Source organism: Taurulus bubalis, assembly GCF_910589615.1.
Source record: "Taurulus bubalis genome assembly, chromosome: 12".
Taxonomy (NCBI): domain Eukaryota; kingdom Metazoa; phylum Chordata; class Actinopteri; order Perciformes; family Cottidae; genus Taurulus; species Taurulus bubalis.
The window spans coordinates 27831416-27852508 of record NC_136600.1 but is presented as its reverse complement, the minus strand read 5'-3'; the positions used below and the strand labels follow the sequence as shown (position 1 = coordinate 27852508).

At 47.0% G+C, this 21093-nt stretch overlaps 1 protein-coding gene across 1 annotated transcript in view; it reads right to left on the bottom strand.

The window, feature by feature from the left end:
• The window catches only part of col6a4a (collagen, type VI, alpha 4a), a gene marked incomplete at its 5' end in the record, with an annotated part of 38513 nt that extends 20161 nt beyond the window's left edge, over positions 1–18352 (bottom strand). The window contains 16 exons of the mRNA XM_079227203.1: positions 5807–5833; positions 5918–5989; positions 6217–6270; positions 6677–6769; positions 8382–8527; positions 8617–8695; positions 9376–9731; positions 9833–10411; positions 11018–11596; positions 12187–12744; positions 12907–13467; positions 13649–14269; positions 14764–15333; positions 16090–16677; positions 16914–17522; positions 18277–18352. Of these exons, the coding sequence (XP_079083329.1) occupies positions 5807–5833; positions 5918–5989; positions 6217–6270; positions 6677–6769; positions 8382–8527; positions 8617–8695; positions 9376–9731; positions 9833–10411; positions 11018–11596; positions 12187–12744; positions 12907–13467; positions 13649–14269; positions 14764–15333; positions 16090–16677; positions 16914–17522; positions 18277–18352 (5568 nt within the window). The remainder of the gene's footprint in view (positions 1–5806; positions 5834–5917; positions 5990–6216; positions 6271–6676; positions 6770–8381; positions 8528–8616; positions 8696–9375; positions 9732–9832; positions 10412–11017; positions 11597–12186; positions 12745–12906; positions 13468–13648; positions 14270–14763; positions 15334–16089; positions 16678–16913; positions 17523–18276) is intronic.
• Between the last annotated feature and the right edge of the window lie 2741 nt (positions 18353–21093).

The following is a 21093-nucleotide window of genomic DNA, read 5'->3' as shown; positions in this document are numbered from 1 at the left end:
TAAAGCTCTCTCTCTTTCTCCCTCCCTCTCTCTCTCTCTCTCTCTCTCTGAGAGGTTGTGGAGCGTGGTGGTGGAGAGCGTCGTGAGCGGCGCTAAATGTTTGATGATTTTTATCAAACGTTTCTTCTTTTTTCTTTCGTAGTTCACAGTGTAATTGAGTTGTTGGGGTTTTTTGTGTGTGTGTGTGTATTTTGGGGTGTGTATTGGTGTTTTGCAGACAGAAACTTGTGTTTCTTGTCAGGGATGGCGTCCTCTGAGACGTCGTCCCTGTCTTTGAGGCATGGAGTGTGGGTTCAGCCCGACCCGTGTGTCCCGGTGGAGGCGGTTCTCCTGGCTGTGGGAGACAGTGTGGGTCACGCTAACCTGAGCTACGCCTCCAGGATGAACAGAGGGGAGGTGGTGTTTTTAAAAGAGGAGCGCTACGTGGCGCAGTTAATAGCGAGCGGCGTCTCGCTGAACGGCGTCTACCTGCAGTTTCCCCGCTGGCAGTGCCCTCCACCCGGGTCACCGTGTCCGGGTCCCCCGTTCATTCCCAACCAGGTGCTGGAGCGAGAGCTGCAGCGCTACGGGAAGCTAGCGGGTAGCCTCAGAACTGTTGGGCTGGGCTGCAAGAATGAAAAACTGAAGCATGTCCAGTCCTTCAGGAGACAGGTGTTTATGTTCCTCACCTGTCCGTCTCAGACGCTGGAGGTCTCGTTCAGGGTGAAACACGGGGAGGGACACTATCTGGTGTATGCTAGCACGGGTAGCGTGAAGTGTTTTGAGTGTGGGGGTGTGGGGCACAAGCGGGCCGCTTGTCCGCACAGACCAGCTGAAGGGCGTCCCGAGCCGGGGGCCACACCAGCGGAGGAGCACGGGCCGGCTGAAGGCCACACCGGCGGAGGAGCGGACTTACGCCGGGGCTCCGCTGGGTAGCGAGACGGCGGAGGTCGCTGCTCCGCAAGGAGGTGAAGTCCCGCCCACTGACCCCGAGGCCCCGCCCACCGGCCCCGAGCAGGGGACCAGCGGGCAGGCAGACAGGCAGGTAGAGAGACAGATAGACGGTCAGGTCGTGAAACAGAGGGCGGAGTTGGCCGGAGGAAAAATTATTGAGGGGAACTCAGCTGTTCTGAGTCCAACAGGAGGGAGAAAGAAGGGAGAGAAAGTACAGAAGGCAGGAGCAGAGGAGGGGATGAGGGAATGTGCAGCAGGAAGCAGTAAAGAGCCGACTGCTGAACCTGACCGGAGTCAGGCTGCTGGTCCAGAGGTCAGTGAGGCCTGTATTGTGGAGGAGGAGATGGAGTACGAGTCTGACTCTGACTCTGTCTCCCTCGCAGGCTCCCAGGCTTACAGTGGAGATCTGTATAGGCTAGAGGAGATCAATAACTTCCTGGACGAAACGTTCGGTAAAGCTGTTAAAGTTTTAGATCATTTCCCTGATGCAGAAAAATTTATAAGGAGTGTATTAGCTATACAGAAGGGGAAATTAGATGATAAGAAACGTTTCCGTCTGAGGAAACATCTGACGGTACTTAGGAAAGCAATGCCGAGGAACAAAGGTTCCAAAAGGTCAAGCCTCAAGTGAGTCTGTGATGGATGTGCTGCACTTAGTTTGTCTGTTACTGTTTGTTGTTTACATCACCGCTCTTTTTCTTTTTTCAATGCACAAGGTGAGGGTTGGTTCGTTAAATATTAACGGTGGGAGGGACCAGGAGAAGAGAGTGGTAACGATATGATTAAACAGAAACAACTGGACATAGTGTTCCTGCAGGAAACGCACAGCGACCCACATAATGAGGTAGAATGGGGTTTGTGGTGGAGGGGCCAGTATGTCCTGTCTCATGGGACCAACCGGTCTGCAGGTGTAGCCGTTCTGTTCGCACCTGGGCTAGATGTTGACATCATCTCCTCCACAGAGATAGTAACAGGCAGGGCTCTGTTGGTTAGAGCATCCATACAGAACATTACATATGTTTTCATTAACATCTATGCTCCAAACCAAGGCTCACACAGGATGGACATTTTCCACAAACTCAGGGATGTCATGCAGCAGTGTGATCAGAACGAGTGTGTAGTGGTGGTGGGGGGACTGGAACTGCACCATAGATTCCTTATTGGATAGGACAGGAGAGGAGCCTCACCTACAGTCATCTGCCACCTTATCGCAGGTGATTGCAGAGTCCGGTGTGGTGGACGTATGGAGGGTTAAACATCCCCGGGCTAGGCAGTACACGTGGGTGAAGGTGCTGGATGGGAACATTAGGGCAGCCAGGCTGGACAGGATTTACTTATCTCAGAGTTTTAGTAACCGGTTATTGAACAGTCACATTTATCCTGTTGGATTCACTGACCATCACTTAGTCACTTTAGATGTGCACATCTCACCAACCACCAAGTGCAGCTCTTACTGGCACTTAAACATCAAGGTGCTTCAGGACAGTGATTTCTGTCAAGAGTTTGAGGTTTTCTGGGGGATCTGGAGAGGAAAGAAGTGCGACTTTGAGTCCCTGAGTCAGTGGTGGGACGTAGGAAAGGCATAAATACGTGTCTTTGTACAACAGTTTACGAGTCACTCCACGGGTAAAATCAAAAAGCTCATTGAGGTTTTAGGAAAGGAAATCAGGGATTTGGAGCACAGTCTACTCACGCACACCAGGACAGACACTCACAGGCTTCAACAGAAGAAGCAACATCTAGGTTCTTTTTTACGAGAACGGGCTAAGGGAGCGTTGGTCAGGTCGAGGTTCACCAGTGTGAGGGACATGGATGCTCCTACCTCTTATTTTTTCAATCTAGAGAAGTCTGTCTCTCGGGCCAAGCAAATGGTGTCTCTACGCCTCCCTGATGGCAAGATGACGACTGACCCGATGGAAATGAGGCAACATGCTGTAAGTTTCTACAGCGCCCTCTTCAGGAAGGAGGACAGCCACAAAGAGAGTGTGGACGAGCTGCTTCAGGACCTTCCTCAGCTGGGCCCCGAGGACAGCGCTGTCCTGGACGCCAACATTTCCCTGGAGGAGCTGAGCGCTGCTGTGGGTCAGATGGCTGCTGGTTGAGCTCCTGGACTGGACGGACTGCCTGCAGACTTTTATAAACACTTCTGGAACTGTTTGGGAGCCGACCTATGGGAGGTGCTTCTAGAGTGTTCACAGACAGGCCTGTTATCGACGACATGTCGGCATGCAGTTCTTTCCCTGTTACCCAAAAAAGGTGACTTATCCTTATTAAAAAACTGGAGACCGGTGACGTTATTATGCACAGACTATAAACTTCTTTCCAAGGTGCTCGCCAACCGGCTTAAGAATTTTCTAGAGACTATAATCCACAGAGACCAGTCGTACTGCGTACCGGATAGATCCATCATGGATAACATCTTTCTCATGAGAGACTTGTTGGACCTTTGCAAACTGTACAATATTGATGTTGGTGTTATATCAAGAGAAAGCTTTTGATAGGGTTGATCACGGTTTTCTTTTTTCCACTTTAAGGGCTTTTGGTTTTGGTGAAGGGTTTGTGTCACTGTTAGATTTGATGTACAAGGAAGCTTCTTGTCTGCTGAAGGTGGGGTGGCGTGCTGAGCCAGTTCAGGTCCAGAGGGGCATCAGGCAAGGATGACCTATCTCTGGACAGCTGTATTCCATTGTCATCGAGCCTCTTCTTAACAGGTTAAGATCCCGTCTGACTCATGTTACCTGGGCTGCCTCAGCGTCCCTTGCTGGTGGTGTCAGCATATGCCGATGACATTAATGTGTTCATCAAAGACCAGGAGGATGTTAATGTCCTAGGTAGCAGTTTAGCTTTGTTTGAAAAGGCATCCTCAGCAAAGGTAAACTGGGGGAAGAGTGAAGCTTTGCAGGTTGGGCACTGGTTAAGCAAGGAAACACCAAAGCTGCCAGGAAACATCAGGTGTGGAAGGCAGGGCTTAAAGATTTTGGGTGTTTTTTGGGAACAGAGGAGTTTCAAAAACAGAACTGGGAGGGTGCTATGGAGAGAGTGTGCACCAGGCTATCTAAATAGAAATGGCTGCTACCTCAGCTCTCTTACCGGGGAAGGGTCCTAATTGTCAATAACTTGGTTGCCTCGACCCTTTGGCACAGACTGGTAGTCCTGCCTCCACCACAGGGCCTGATTGAAGGAATCCAGAGGGCAGTGGTGGACTTCTTCTGGTCCGGGCTTCACTGGCTGAGAGCTGCGGTGCTGTACCTGCCGGTCCAGGAGGGAGGGCAGGGCCTGGTGGATATCGCATCTCGCATCAAAGCCTTCAGACTGCAGACTGCTCAGAGACTGCTCTACAGTTTCGGCCTGCCATGGACGGATACTGCCTGTGTGCTGCTGAGGAGGGCTGGACGATTAGGGTACGACAAACACCTGTTCCTACTTCAGTTCCAGGCAGTAGATTTAACGGGTCTGACACCTTTCTACCAGTCCGTCTTACAGGCGTGGCAGGTTGTTGCAGTCCACCGGGGAGCTGTGACCACACCAGAGATGTGGCTCTTTGAAGAACCGCTGTTTGGGAGCAGCTACATCACGTCCCAGGTCCTGGCGTCGGTCAGCCTGAGGTCCAGACTAAGAGAGGCCGGCTGTGTGAAGCTGGGTCATCTGATGAAGATTTCCATCCCTCATCTGGCGGAGCTGACAAACATCCGATCCAGCAGGCTGCTGCTCAGGCTGGTGGAGGAGGTCTGTGCTTCCTTGCCAGGAGCTCTTAGAGCGTTTGTTGGAGACCCCACATTATCTCACCAATGGGACGATGAGTGTGAGTATGTCTTCCCACCCCTAGTTGTCTGTCCTGCTGTGGGACAGTGGATGGATGAGGAGGGCATCCTGCTGTCTCTAAGGACACCCCAGTTGGGAGATTTTGAGACTCTGGGGAGGAAAGCAATGTACCAGGTCGTTGTGAAGGTCTCAAACTTGCGTTCTCTGGGGGGGGTGAGGGTGTTGAGGTGGACTGAGTGTTTTGTCAGGGGATCCTCCCCGGGGGGCTGTTGGCGGTCCCTGTACAAACCCCCTGTAGACAAACGGACAGGAGACCTCCAGTGGAGGGTTGTACATGGAGCCATAGCTACAAACAGGTATCTGGTGCACCTTGATCCTGGCTCAGGAGACGGCTGTCCTTTCTGCGCTAAAACAGAAACCATCCACCATCTGTTCGTTGAGTGCTCCAGACTTGTCAGACTCTTCAGCCGCCTGAAGGTGTGGTTTCAGGGCTTAGGAGAACACTTTTCTTTCCGTCTATTTATCTATGGTCCAAACTACTCTGCTAAAAAAAAAACATATACACACACTAATGAACTTCCTTTCAGGACTGGCCAAACTAGCAATTTGGAAAACAAGGAAAAACCGTGTGAGGGGTGAAGGGTCAGAGGATGCAAGTTGCATGCTGACGGGGCTGCTGACTGCCCGGCTCAGGGTGGAGTTTGGGTTTTACAGACTGACAAAAAAGACAGAACTCTTTGTGAGCATATGGGCCCTGAAGGATGTTCTGTGTTCAGTTAGAGACGATGCTCTGATTCTGAACTTGTGATTTGTGTTTTTGTTGTTGTTTTTATTTATTTATTTATTCTTTTAGTTTTGTTGTAAGGTTTTAAGAAGCAGTATCAAATGTAAGCGGAATTGATTTAGTAATAAAGATACCAGACAATCAATCTCTCTCTCTCACTCTCTCTGTCTCTCTCTCTCTCTCTCTCTCTCTCTCTCTCTCTCTCTCTCTCTCCATCGCTGCTGTCCATGCGTCTCCAGCCAGGCGACAGCGCTCTATGATTTGTTTTCGGCTGTTTTGGGTTTTGCTTTTTGCATGGAACGCGTCGTGACATGTAAGCTCACTCACCCTGTTACCACGGAGTCCTCGGTAGCCCTGCCGACAGAAAACACAGCAGTCAGACTCTTCATCATCATCATCATCATCATCATCATCACCACAGTGGACTCAGCAGCATACCTTTAGTCCTCTGAGCCCAGAACAACCCTGGACCCCCTGAGGTCCAGCTGGTCCAGGACGGCCACGCTCCCCCTGCAGACACAGTGAGGAGGAGGTGGGAGGGAGGAGGAGAGGGAGGGGGGGAGGAGGAGAAGGAGAAGGAGGAGGGGTGGAGGGGAGGATGAGGAGAGGATAATGAGGAGGAGGAGTTAACAGTGAATAAACAGAAATATATTTAACTCTGAAGGAGTTCATTTGCTGGTGGACTCCAGCTCCAGAGAGACTGGAGGATCCTGAACCCTCCAGGAAGAGGTACTCACCGCGACGCCCTCGTCTCCGGGGAACCCGGGGAACCCTTTCTGTCCAGACGGACCCTGTTCAGAGAGCAGAGTCAGAGTCCTGCAGCTACACCAACCGGCCAATCAGTGAACAGAACAAAGACGTGTGATCATGTGACTTTGTTCTCTATTTAAAGAAACTCTTTATAATGATGTCATTTATTATAATACAAACATATAATTAAATTAAAAACGGAACAGAAATAAATGAAAACAAATATGACAATGAATTCATATTTATATAACTAAAATGAGAATAAATACATATTCATAAAATTAAAATAAGAATAAATAAATACTTGTTCAATAAAATAAAATATGACGATTCATTAATATTTATATAACATGTTTTAATCCGAAGAGGAAGGACTCCCATGATCCTTCACTGCAGGAAGGACTCCCACTTAAAGGGGCGTGTCTTAAAGGGGCGTGTCACAGTCACCTTTGTCCCCGGCGGGCCTCGAGAGCCTCGGCTGCCTTCATGCCCTGAACACTTGCACATGACGCCGCAGCACTCCCTGTCTGACACCGAGTCCTGCAGAGAGACAGCACACGCATGCAGAATTATTATCAGAATAATAATCAGGATTCATAGATTACTGACCAGCAAATTAAACGGCTCACTATAATCCATGAAATATGCAGTGAACTCTGGCTCTACAGTTCTGTCTGATATGTATACGTGTATCTGTAAAGTAGATATTATACTATATACATATCAGATGTCTTTATCTCTGTCTACAGGAGGACGTTTCCATGACAACGTTGTGAGTAATTCAGACACTTTCTTCAGCCTTTCTGTCTCCATTCCTGCAAACAGACGCGTCCGGACAAGACAAGCTGCAGAGATTCTTCTCTTCAAGACAGCATCACCTCGTCATCAGCCCAGCCCCCGGGGCCCGAAGGGGCAGGCACTTAAAGGGTCCGGGGCCAACCCGTCTCCATGCCGCTCAATTACCACCTCAGCTTTTAGAAGAACACCCAGTTCCTCCCAGACTAGGGTTGCAGTAGAAAACACAACACAAACACTAACTGGTTGTTTTTTTTAGTATAAAGATCACATGTGTTACATTACTTATGCTGTGGATGTAAATTAAGATAGGTCAACTATCACAATGCACAATGCAAAGAGCTGCAAGGAGACACACAACCACCACATAGAGACATAACACAACCACAGAGAGACACACAACCACCACATAGTCATTACACAAGTACAAAGAGACACACAACCACCACATAGAGACATAACACAACCACAGAGACACACAACCACCACATAGAGACAAAACACAACCACAAAGAGACACACAACCACCACATAGAGTCATTAAACAAGTACAAAGAGACACACAACCACCACATAGAGACATAACACAACCACAAAGAGACAAATAACGACCACAAAGAGACACACAGCGACCACATAGAGACATTAAACAACTACAAAGAGACACACAACCACCACATAGAGACATAACACAACTACAAAGAGACACACAACCACCACATAGAGACATTAAACAACTACAAAGAGACACACAACCACCACATAGAGACATTAAACAACTACAAAGAGACACACAACCACCACAAAGAGACATAACACAACCACAAAGAGACACACAACCACCACATAGAGACATTAAACAACCACAAAAAGACACACAACCACCACATAGAGACATTAAACAACCACAAAGAGACACACAACCACCACATAGAGACATTAAACAACCACAAAGAGACACACAACCACCACATAGAGATATAACACAACTACAAAGAGACACACAACCACCACATAGAGACATTAAACAACTCCAAAGAGACAAACAACGACCACTTAGAGACATAACACAACTACAAAGAGACAAACAACGACCACATAGAGACATACCACAACTACAGAGACACACAACCACCACATAGAGACATTAAACAACTACAAAGAGACACACAACAACCACATAGAGACATAACAGAGATTCAAAATGACCTCAAAGAGACAACTAGAAAGTACAAAAGTACAAATAAAAAATCTTTTGATTTATATAATTGTAATTCGACCTGTTCAGAAATGGATACAGATAAAATGGTGTCTCAACTGTGAGAGAAGCTGTTGCACCTGAAAGCAAACGACTCACAATCTGCTGCAGGATGGTGTTGCCGACGCCCGTCATGCCGATGCTGAGAGGAAGCTTGTAGCCGAATCCTCGTCCAAACTCCACCATCTGCAGCTGGGCCGGGTCCCGTGCCCCCTCCAGGGCCACCGTCAGCAGAGCGCTGACCCCTGCAGAAGAAGACATAGTTATAGATATAATGGACTTACATAATCTATTTGATAATAAAGAGAAGGAATGCAAATCTCCCAGGTGTTACCAGACTGTCGCAGCAGCTCCGATTCCTGCTCCAGTTTCATCACGTCCTCATCGAGTCCGTCTGAGAAGATCACCAGAACCTGATGGTCACATGTCAGACTGATTAAAAGCTACATCTCATTCATTCAAGTGAAGGTGAAGACACATCTAACATGGTTCTCCATCTTGGAGGATAGAAACAGGGAAATGCAGCTTCATCAACCTTCATTTTTCAAGATAAATTACTTTACTGCATTATGAAAATCTTCAGATTTTTGAGAGTAAAAGTGATACAGATTATATAGTGATGGAAGGCTAATAATACATAATATGTCACATTGAAAACTCCATAAAATTATGGATGCTTTGGTTTATCCACCTCTAACAGACTGGAGGATTAACACGTGTACTTGTTCATACATTCATGGTTTGTTAAATCCCAGATTGGCGGGATATTTGTGGTTTGGCATCAAAGATCGGTCATTTTTACTAAGGTCGTCAAATACAGTCTAATTCTAGACGACAAGTGGACTCATCCATTTATTCCAGGGGAATTACAGCTCGTTCCACACTGGAACATCTGGCTGGCTGAGCTACAGATTCAAGCTGCTTCCTTCTGTTCTCTTCAGAAGAGAGCGATATGGAATAATTCAACAGCTGTGGAGACAGTTTAGTGGGTGAAACCCCAGCTGGAATAATATCTGCACTCTAAATGCTCATCTCTCTTGGCCTTTCAGACTGGCAGTCCAACTCAAATCTCTTTCGCGTGTGTCAGACTCACCTTTACGCCAGCTTGGGACTGGGCACTGAACTTCTTCCTGAAGGCCTTCAGCAGGTCGGCGTTGAAGTACGTGGGCTCTGCCAAACTCAAGGTCATGACTTTATTCACCACGTCTCTGCTGTAGCCTTCAAAGTTGAAGTCGTAGAGGGAGCGTCCATCTCTACCCACCACGCTATAGGCGATGTTGGTCTTCACCGGCTCCGGGCCAACGCAGCACAGACCTGCAACCGAAGAGACGTAACGAGCGATCTCTGGCAGGAAGGCCTGGAGCTTGTCGTGGCCGCTGGTCAGCATCTCGCCAGGAGCTCTGTTCTCCCGAGAAATATCGAATCCCATGGCGATATCAATGCTGCAGGCTGAAGCAAAGGGAAACACGTCTTTACCTTTGGCAGCCAGAGACTCAGGAATACGGTGGCAAAGAAGGGACAGAGAGGCAAAGGCACACTTTTCAACTCACCACTGGGATCTTTGACGGGTTTAGATTTGCAGATTGTATCGACCACCTTCTGCTTGATCTTTTCCAAGCTGCCAAAGCTCTGCACAGTAAACAGCCTCTCTGGAGTGCCAGTGATCTGCAGGAGCTCCAAATCGTGGACGTTTCCAATGCCGATGGCAAACACCTCAATCCCAAGAGCCCTGAGGCGGTCTGCAGCGTCCTCCACGTCATCCTGTGACTCACCGTCTGTGATCAGCACCAGATTCTGGGAGACCCCTTCGGATCTTCGGCTGCCCCGTGACAACTCAAAATACTCCCTGATGGAATCCAGGGCCAGGCCAATGTTGGTGCCTCCACCGAGCTGCTCCATGTCCAGGATGTGCTTGGTCACGGCTTGCTCGCTGTAAAACTGGTTGAGATAAAACTCTTTCTGGAAAGTGCTGCTGAACTGGGCCAGTCCTACACGCACTAACGTTTCACTGACTTTGAAGCTGTTCACCAGCCCCGTGGTGAACTGCTTCATGGTGGTGTAGTCATTGGGGCTGATGCTGCCAGACTGATCGATGAGGAAGACCAGGTCAGCCTGCTGTTTCTCACAAACTGTGAAAGCAAAGAGAGGTAATGAATCCACATTATGATTAAGTAATCACACCATAGATTGCAAGCTCATTTGAATTCCTTATTGGTAGCTTCCAACACTCAGATTCACTGTGGTAACTTAGATTAGTGCTCATGGTGGCAATATGAGCACGGAGCCCATGCTCCATGCTCATATTGCCACCATGAGCACGAATATAAGTTAATAAGTTAGTAAATAGTTAGTAATTAGTAGTTAGTAATCAGAGTAAATATTATGATTCCATTTAGAACCCAATCAAAGAATTTCTAGTATGTAATTATTGGCTGACATTTGCTTGCAGAGAATATTGGCGGACATGCTTAAAGAAATTGCAGTTCAGGTTTAATGGGCTACTTGTATACTTGATAGCGTTTACCCACTAAACCATATAATTTTTCTGCATATGCTGCAAATATACTGTGATCTTATAAAGTGAGTTTCTAATTTGTGAAAGTCAAGTTCAAGTAGTGTTATTATTTATGAATAATAATTAGCTTAAAAGAAGGTTCTCAATGGTGCTCTGAATATTTCCGTATCACCATCTCGATTCTGAGTGGATGAGCTGCTGTGACACGCTGGCCTCTTACCTGGCTTGGTGGAATTGCAGAGGACGTGAGTAATATTCTTGTACAGCGTTTCCAGCGCGTCAAAGTTATCCACATAGAAAACTTTGGACGTGTCATGACCAGACATGATCTCCAGCTGTGTTCTGTTGGCTCCTTCAACTCCGATACTGAAGACGCTGACCCCTTTGTCTCGCAGTGCCAGAGATGGAGGAACCAGACTGTTACGGTCAGTAGCATCGCCATCTGTGATCACCACAAGAATCTGGGGCACCTGAAGACCCGCCCGACCGCCATGTGCATCGTTGAAGAAATCTAAAGAGTAGGCCAAAGCCTTGCCGGTGTAGGTGTCTCCATATGGGGATTTAAGTGCTGATATTGCTTTAAGAACCTCTCGTTTGGAGTTGTACTTTTTCAGAGTAAAAACGGATGTGGGGTTGTTGGAGTAAAGAATGACGCCAAAGCGAGTCAGGTCCTTGCCAACTGTAGTTTGGTTCACCATTGATGCCATGAACTTCTGCATGCTTCTGAACTTGCTCAGTGTTATGCTTGTGGAGCCGTCAACCAGGAAAATAATGTCAGCTCTTTCTGTCTTCTTACACTCTGGTTGGAGATAAAAAGACAGAGAGCCAATGGGGTCAGAGGGAGATAAGGCAAGATGACCATGAACATTAAAAAGGAATCACCTCAACATTTATACGCTTGTTTGCCATCCAAAACCTAAAGTCTTATTTAAATGTTCAGCTAGCAAACTAAATACTAAATGAACTTGTACTTGTATTTCTCTTTTCTAGTCTTCCGACCAGCGCTTCAACACTACATGTCATTATTCACCCATTCAAACCCATTCATACACTGATGGAAGAAGCTACCATGATGGGAGGAGCTACCATGCAAGGAGCCATCTGCCCATCAGGACAAACTAACATTCATACTCATTCACACACCGTAGAACAGCTACGGAAGCAACTTGAGGTTAAGTGCCTTGCCCAAGGACACATGGACATCGAACCACCGATCTTCTGATTGATGACCCGCTCTATCAATTAAGACAGATCACCAATGCAAATCCTCAATGTCCCAATACTAAATGTGAGTCAAACAGATGAATAAAAAACAGGGGGTATTGGTGTCTTACAAATATTTAAACTTAATCCCCGAAATTATTTGACGTTTCTGTCCGGGCCTCTTACCTCTCTCTGGATCACAGAGCTCCATGGCTACCTGGCTCTCCAAGTCCTTCAGAGCGTCAAAGTTCCTCTCGGAATAAGTCCTGTCCGGTGAGCCGCTGATCTCCAGCAGCTGGGTGGTGTTGGCGTCCATCACTCCGATGGCGTAGACCACCACTCCCTTGGCCCTCAGAGCCTCGGCTGGGCCTTTGACCTGGTCTTGGGCCTCGCCGTCTGTTATCACTACCAGCCTCTGCCTCATGTCAGGACGCCCTCCTCTGATTGCATCAAAGTACTGTGACACATCAGCAATGGCTTCACCTGTGAGCGTGCCTCCACCAACCTGCTGCATGTCATTGATGGCTTTGGACATGTCCTCCTTGCTGTAGTAGAGGTTGAGGGGGAAGGCCAGTTGTTGGACGGTGCTGAACTGCACAACACCGACGTGCACCTCGTTCTGCGCGATGACGGACTTGCCAATGACAGATTTCATAAAGTCTTTCATTTTCTCGTAGTCTTGTGGAAAGATGCTCCCAGAACTGTCAATCAAGAAAAGGAGGTCGCCTGGTGCGTCTTTACAAGCTGTGGACACAGTAGAACGGACATGTTATTGTGGCATTCCTCTTTTTTCCTGCTGATCTTGCCCGAGGCTCTTTTCATAAAAATTCTAAATGTATCATAACAAAATATATCTATCTTATGTAGAAAACAAAGGGCCTCTCACTTCAAGTCCAGTGTTCTTACCGTCTTGAGAACAGATGTCTGTGATGATGTCATCCTTAATGGGCTTCAAAGCATCAAAATTATTGACAAAGAAAGTCCTCTTGGGGTCGCCGGCAATCTCTCCCAGCTCAACAGCATCTGCATTTTTCACCCCGATGGCGTAGACGATGACGCCCTGAGCCCTCAGTTTTTCTGCGGGAGCCTTGACCTCATCGGTGGATTTTCCATCGGTGATAACCACCAGGTACTCCGGGACCTTGTTACCACGAGTGACCATGGCTCTATCAAAGTGCGAGCTCATGAATTCCAGAGCTCTTCCTGTCTCCGTCCCACCTCCTATTTGTCTAATACCCTCTACGGCTTTCTCCAATGTCTTTGCATCGGTGTACTCTGTCAGATCAAATTCTAAATCTGCCCTATCTGCGTATTTTACAACCCCCATGCGGACATGTTGTGGCCCAATACGGAAGGTATGCAGAAACTCAGTGATGAACATCTTCATGTCTTTAAAGTCTTTGGGATAAATGCTTCCTGAGTGATCAATCAGGAAGAATATGTCAGCTTCATCCGTTTGTACACAGCCTGGAAAAGTAAAAGCAAACATATTATTTTCTTAATGCATCAGCAGCACACTCCCTTGACATGAATTTACTTCATATAATGTTCTATGCTTTAAATGCTTTCTACTTTTTAAACTTTGACCTAAAACACATTTTCAGACGTATTAAACAAAGACAGTTATAAAACAAACACCGGTTCAAACCTTCTTTGATGCCAGTTCTTCTTGTACTGACTGAGACTGCTTGCCGAAGGATGTTGTGGCACAGCATTTTCTGCAAGCTCTGCTCTAGTGATTTCAGTTTGGTAAAACTGTCCACAATAAACTTGTGCTTATGGGGGGGATAAGACGCCATCTCCACCAGCTGGGCCTCGTTGGCATCTTTCACCCCCACTGCGTAAACGGTGATACCATCTCGACGAAGATTAGCTGCTGCTGTGCTCACATTGTCCTGAGATTCACCGTCTGTGATCACCACTGCCACCTGCTGGACACCCTTTGCTCTCCTGCTTCCTCTTTGCGGGATAAAAACCTCCTTCAGGGCATACGCTAGGGCCGCTCCAGTGTTTGTACCGCCTCCACGATAAGGCAGGATCTTGATGAACTTCAGCAACTCCTTCTTGTCATTGAAGGTGTTCAGGTAGACCTGTGCTGTGGACTTCTCGTTGTACGTAATGATGCCTACTCGGACTCGAGAGGGACTGACTTCCAGGCCGCTCACAACCGAGTGGAGGAAAGTACGCACCAGCTGGAAGTTGGGGGTCCCGATGCTTCCAGACTCATCAACAATGAACACGATGTCGGCCAGTTTGGCTGCTTTGCAATCTGTAAATGGGTTGCATTATCACAAAATCATCATTACTAATTCACAGTTCACTAAACTGCTCAACCAATCACAAACATTTTCAGATAAAAGATGCAAGACAAACTAAAGTGAGGAATGCTCATTTCATTAAACAATCTGTTACATTATGTAGTTCTTGCTGTGTTCAGACTTTATTAATTTAATGCAGGCCGGTCCTGTGAAAACATAGATGGCTCCAGCAAAACAATGCAGGTATTCCATGTACAAAGTTGAGTCTGTTCAGATGTACTGAGTGACAGCTGTCGCCCTGTGAAATGTTAAAATCTAAAACTTAAAGAAGGGCCAGTCGAGTGGACAATAAATACACCTTCAGGAAAACAGGTATATGATCACCTCAGATCTCTGGGGTGCGATAGACCAACATAACAACAAAGTAATTCAACTGGTTACCCATCTGTCAGTAAGACACGTTTCTCAAATGATTCATTAATAGATAATAATAAAGATATTTCACCTCCAGTGAGGATGGTCTCCAGCTCCTCTTCTCTTTCAAAGATAGTCCTCAGTGCGGGTACACTGGGGATGGACTGGTAGACGTACGGTGCAGTCGCCACGAGGCGTATCTCTTGCATGGATGCACCGAGGTTCATGCCCACCACAGTAACTCCTGAGGATTTGATCAGACGTGACTCCCTATACACGGGATCATCGGAGTCCTTTCCACTGACAACAACCAGGAACTGTCGGTAGCCTTGGTCTGCCCGGCTTCCTGCCTCACTGGTGAAAAAGTTGGTGCTGGCAAACTCCAAAGCGCTGCCCAGTTTACGAGGCTCGTTGGGTTGCAGTTTTCGCTGGCGGAAACGCTTAACAGCAGTCTGAGTGTCCTCTTTGGTTTGGAGGGCATTGAGAAGAAATTCCACCTTGATATCTGGACCGTACTGGGCCAAGCCCAGCCGGTAGGCGGACGCGCCGATGTTTAGCTGGTTGACCAGTCGGGTTAGGAGGGTCCGGACCTGCAGGAAGTCTGTCGGAGACATGCCACTGTCCACCAGGAAGAAGATGTCTGCAAAGCTTTCTGCCAAGGCTAAAATAAAACAAACCAGAGAACAGTAAGAGGATCTGCTGTTATGGAAGAAACTCTTTAAACTGTGACGTAGTTAGTCAAGATCAGCTTTCATCTCGCGCACCAACTACAAGATACTGAATTAGGAGATATTACTTTAATTTTAGCATGATTTCATATTTAGTATTTAGGATCTGACGATTGGACCTCTGTACTCATTAGTAGGTCAATATACCTTTCTTCTTCTTACAGGTTGCAAAGGCAGGTAAATCCAAAATTAACTATATTTTCCAGACAGAAAAGGACTCCACATGTTGGTTGAATGGAATTAAAAAACCAACAAGCACTATGCTAAAAGAAAATAGTAATCTTTATCTGGAGACCTTTTCCTGGTCAATGAACTATTTCTGTGGGAAACTAAAGTTCAAAACAGTCTGTCCCCATTCCATGCAACTTGTGTCTCTTAATGTTGGCTGACCTCAAAAAGCAGAGCGTGCTACATAAATCACTGCAGAGCCTTCATGTGTTTGGATGAGGGCTCAAAGCACTTGAAGTGTTATGTGGAAAAATATGTGCATAGAAAGCCAAAGGAGCATTTATTTATATAATACAGCACAATGTCAAATCCACCAGGTAGATCTGGGTCAGAACTCAGTAACAAAAGCCACACTTAAATACCGCCTTAATGTCATGATATCTCTTTTTAAATCTGTCTCTTGAAAGCACTCCAACTTTATGAAAGTACAATAATACTTTTCTGATTCTTGTTGGCCTTACCTTGCCTCTGGTCCTCCACAGAGATGCAAACAGTGTGCAGCAGACTGTCTTTCAGCACCTGCAGAGCCTGGTAGTTAGCGATGGAGGACAGGAAGCGATCTGGAGGCCGGTTAGCGATGGACTCCAGCTCCTTCCGGTTGGCTTCTCCAACCCCGATGGCAAACACAATGACGCCGTGCTCCCTCAGGCTTTTGGCGGGCGCTATCACATCATCCGTGGAGTCTCCGTCTGTGATGACCACGGCGATCTGAGGCACCCGTTGGCTGGCTCGGCTGCCCGCGTCCTCTGTAAAATAATTATTTTGGAGGAATGTGATGGCCTCGCCCGTTTCCGTGCCTCCTGTTTGGTAGGGAAGCGCGTCCACTGCAGCCAGCAGGGAGTTCTTGTCCATGTGATCCTTCAGCAGGAACTCTGCGGTAGTTTCATCGCTGTACTGAGCCAAGCCGATCCGAACCTTGTCAGGGCCGATGTCCAGGCCGTTGACTACGCTGCGGAGAAACTGCCGGACCTCCTGAAAGTTACCGATGCCGATGCTAGAGGAGCCGTCGACCAGGAAGACGATGTCGGCCACCGTGGCTTTGGCACATTCTGGACAGGAGGGAGAAAAGAGTCAGCGTGCAGAGCAACAAGCTGTGTGTTATCTAGTGTACCTATTCACAACATATTTTTCCCACCATCTCTGAACTCTTAAGTTGTATGAGCTTTCTTGGTCAAGATGACTATTCTGACTGACAGAGTGAATTCTGTTGCACATTTAAACTCATATGAACTGGTAAGTAATACTCACTGAATCACCAGGAGCTGTGTGGCATGAAACCTTTTACCTTGAGACAATTGCAGGAGTTGTCGTTTGACTTCCTCTACAGTTGTGCATAGCGTCTGGACGATGCTCTGAGAGATTCCCTGCAGCGCTGCAAAGTCAGACACGCTGTAGACGTGCTGGCTGTGCGGCTCATTGGCTATCTCTGTCAGCTGGTCTTCATCTGCATCTTTGATACCAATCGCATACAAAACAATTCCCTTTCTCTTCAGGTCCTGAGCGTGTGACTCTACGTTGTCTTGGGATTTGCCGTCGGTGATCACCACGGCGATTTGCGGTACATTCTGGCCCCCTCGGCTTCCGGCCTTCTCCACAAAGTGCTCCTTCAGCATGAAGTCCAAGCCGAGGCCCGTCTGTGTGCCACCTCCCATGTAAGGCAAGCTGCTGATGTAGTGGAGGATGTCCTTCTTGCTCTGATAGGTGTTGAGCAGGAACTCGCTGCGTGGAGTGGTGCTGTACTGGACCAGCCCGATGCGGACCTGCTCAGGCCCAACGTCGAAGCTGCTGACCAGCGTGGACAGAAACAGACGGATCTGTTGGAAGTTCTCGGCGCCGATGCTCCACGACCCGTCCACCAGGAAGACGATGTCGGCGACAGCCTCTTGAGTGCAGACTGAGAGGGAAGGCTGTTGTGTCATGGAGAGGTCTTCAGAGCCTCAGGGAGAGCTCTGATCACAGAGCAGCTCTTGATCTTAGAAAGCGTGCCAGCCAGAGGTGAAAAGCATCAGCGTGAGGGTTAGGGTTAGGGTGAACCCTTTGTGATGTGCGCAAGCCAGAGGGGAGAAAGGTGAGCAGCTGGTTCTTAATGCAGAAGGATCTGCAGGGATCTACTCTGACAGCACTCACCTGCAGGTGCACTCTGGGATGCATGTGTGAGGAAAGGGAAACAAAGTAGTGAGGCTTACAACTGGTGTTCACTTCTTTCAGACAGTGTTGGGCAGACAAAGTTCCAACTGGACCTCTCCTTACATACCGCGTTGTCATACTTTGGGTAATTCCTAGACATACCTCAATGGGACTCAAACTAAGTGTTTATGTTGCCTAACCTTAGCCCTCTTTCTATCTGGCCCCTCCCTCTTTCCCCAAACATCCTGGAGGCAGATGGTGGGGGAAATCTTTTTCAAGAAAAACAGAATCCAGATTTGAATGTTCGGTCTGCCAACACGGCTGTAAAATATGGATCCATATATTTTATGCCACAGGGCGGGGCTGCGTGAAGCCAGATGGTTTGTGCTGCTGTGAACCAGTGAATGTATCGTGAGTTAGTAACGTGTCCCACACACAGTGGTCCTACAGATGCTGTGTGCCATGATGCTTTATGTGCTGGTATGCAGGAAGTTAATTCACAGCTGCATAATCACACCCACCTGTCTTCTGAGCGACGTTGCCATAGAAACACGCTGCCATGATGAGGCTGAGGAGAAGACCCCGCCTCCCCTCCATCCTGCGACGGCTCTCGGGTTTCTCTCTGCAACACAAAGAGAAAGGCGACCCTGAAAGCAGAGTATCTGTTTCCCATCAGTCACAGTGGGGGTTCACAGACAGGAGAACAGGCCACGCCCACATCGACATGATGACAGTTGGGTTTTTCTCCAGAATTTAAACACTTCGGAGCTGTGGTGTGTTGGGTTGCTCAACAAACAAGTCACACATGTTGGGAAACTGCGCATTAAAAGAGGAATTCACTGAAACCTTTAATGTGTGTGCCAAAGTATTTGGTGGTGGAAGAAACTTTGAGGTTCCCTGAGTCTTCAAGCTGCTTAAGACTGATAGTTAACAGACTGGACTCCTGTAGACGGAGACGCAGAGACGTCTTCAGCTCTAAAGAGCCGTCAGAGTAACGGCAGTCTGGCCAAAACTAGATGCATATGTGCTTTCATATTTACTCTCATTTGTATCTCAGATCGTCCTCATTGCCAGTGGTTTGGTATATTTAGTAAAAATAAGAAAAAAACAAGTTTAAGGAAAAAATGTTTTTACATAATTTTAAGGGTTGTTTGTCAAAATAAATGTTGTGCAATTCAAGCTGAGATTAGGTGCGTCAGTCAGAGATAATAGTCAATTAATTTGAAAGATTAAAGTTAAACTACTAAAACTAAACTACCAAAAAAACTAAACTAACCAAACTACTCAAACTAACTAAATTAACCAAACTACTTAAACTAACCAAACTAACTAAGCTACGCAATTTATTCAAACTAACTAAACTACCCAAACTGACCAAAATACCCCAAATACCCAAACTGACCAAACTAACCAAACTAACTAAACTAACCAAAGTGACTAAAGTGAAAGTGACCAAACTGGCTGGTCACTTTGAAACGGAGAGTTGTGTGTCCCCAACTGAAAAAGTGCAGATGCACAATGTGAATCAGAGGTTCTACGAGGAGAATCAGAAGATCAGAGGTTTAATTTGGGTCGGCGTGTCCAGGTGTCCTTTGACAAGACGCTGAGAGTCTGAATGAGTGAGTTTTGACCCGGTGGTTTGAACCCTCCCTCTTCCAAAGAACTCAGTCATGCATCATGAGCGTTTGTTCAGAGAGAAAAGAGGGAGATGAGAAACAGAAATACAACCACTGCAATGTGCTGATGCTCCTTCCGCTTCCTCCTCTGGACTTCTAGGGAATGCGGCTGAATTAAAACCATTTCTGCCACACAAGAGCCGGAAGACTGACGCTGTCCTCTCGTCTCTGCTCCATCTGGCTCTGCTTACTGCCTAAAATAACTATTTCCTGTCCTCCGTCAGACAGTCTGCAGCGCAGGTGGAGATGTGACCAGAACCTCTTTTAAATGTCTGACCTCCTGCTCAGACAGCTAGACTCTCATTAACACGTCTGTGATGTGAGACACACATTTAATTAAACTGTAAATACCTCACATGACGTGACTCGTTATAACATGGAGGAGTTCCTTCAGGTCAGTCAAAACTTGTTGTAGCCATTATAGTCGTAAAATAAGACTAAAGTTCTAAAGTAACCCTCGCACAGCAAACAATGTGAACCGTCGAACGTCAAACTCTACCATTTAAAACCATCTGGGTCGTGGTTGTCCAGTTTGTGGTTCTTTGGGTCGTGGTCGTTCAGGTCGTGGTTCTTTGGGTCGTGGTCGTTCAGGTCGTGGTTGTTCTTAGGGTGGTTGTTCAGGTCGTGGTCATTTTTATAATCTTTAACCTTTTACTTCAAGACAATAACTTTAAAGGTGTTCATGCCTGAGAAACTGAACTGTAAACTAACTCCTTTAACTCCTTAAACGTCTCCTCTTTCCTGCCAGCAAACAACTGAACTGTATGCTATCCTGTTACACATGGTGTACCATCACTCTAATGGAATCCCCCTCTGGCGGGCTCAAAGGATTTTCAGGTGCCTGCTGGTTTAGTACCAACTGCTACAGAATTCAAAGTGAACGCAGGAAAAGAGACCAGAACTGGCACTGAATATGTACGCCTTGTTTTATGTAAGGCTGTTAAGACAGAGCAGGCAATGTTGTGTGTGTGTGTGTGTGTCTGTGTGTGTCCATGTATCAACATGCGTGCACGGCCTCCACCCCGCCCCCACAAACATGTTTCATGCCTGTGTTTCATTAGCTGCCAGAAGGTTGAGTTTAATGTGGAGCATGTGAGGTAACGAGAGCTGATGGAGTGGAGGGTCTCTACAGCTCTACAAGGACCCCCGCTATTTATTTAGCCAGAGAGGGGCCTCATTGTTTAGAGCTGAGATCATGCACACAGGACTGAGACGGAGTCACAGCGCTCTGGAGGTCAGGATCAGGATCAGGGCCCTATTTCTCCTACCTGGCTCAACAAAGTCGAGCAAATGTTGGGGTAGGTACTCAGAAAAATTAACTAGTTACAAGTTACTAGTTACTTCTGAAAATTGTAACTAGATTACTTTACTAGTAACTGCATTTGAAAAGTAACTTCACTACTAGTTACTTTACTTTCCATTTTTTTAAGCAAATGTCCAAATTAACTGCAAAGATACATGGACAAACATCATGGCCCTTTCATCACTTTATTTTCAATGTTCAATAAAGGGCATCTCTTAGCCTTTCCACATAGTGTATTGTAAACATGTAAAACAAAATGGCATATACAACTCAAATGAACATTAACATTAACCCTGTTCACACGTCTGGCCAAAGAAATATGCCTCACTTTAAAATCCACAAACAACAGGATACAAGAG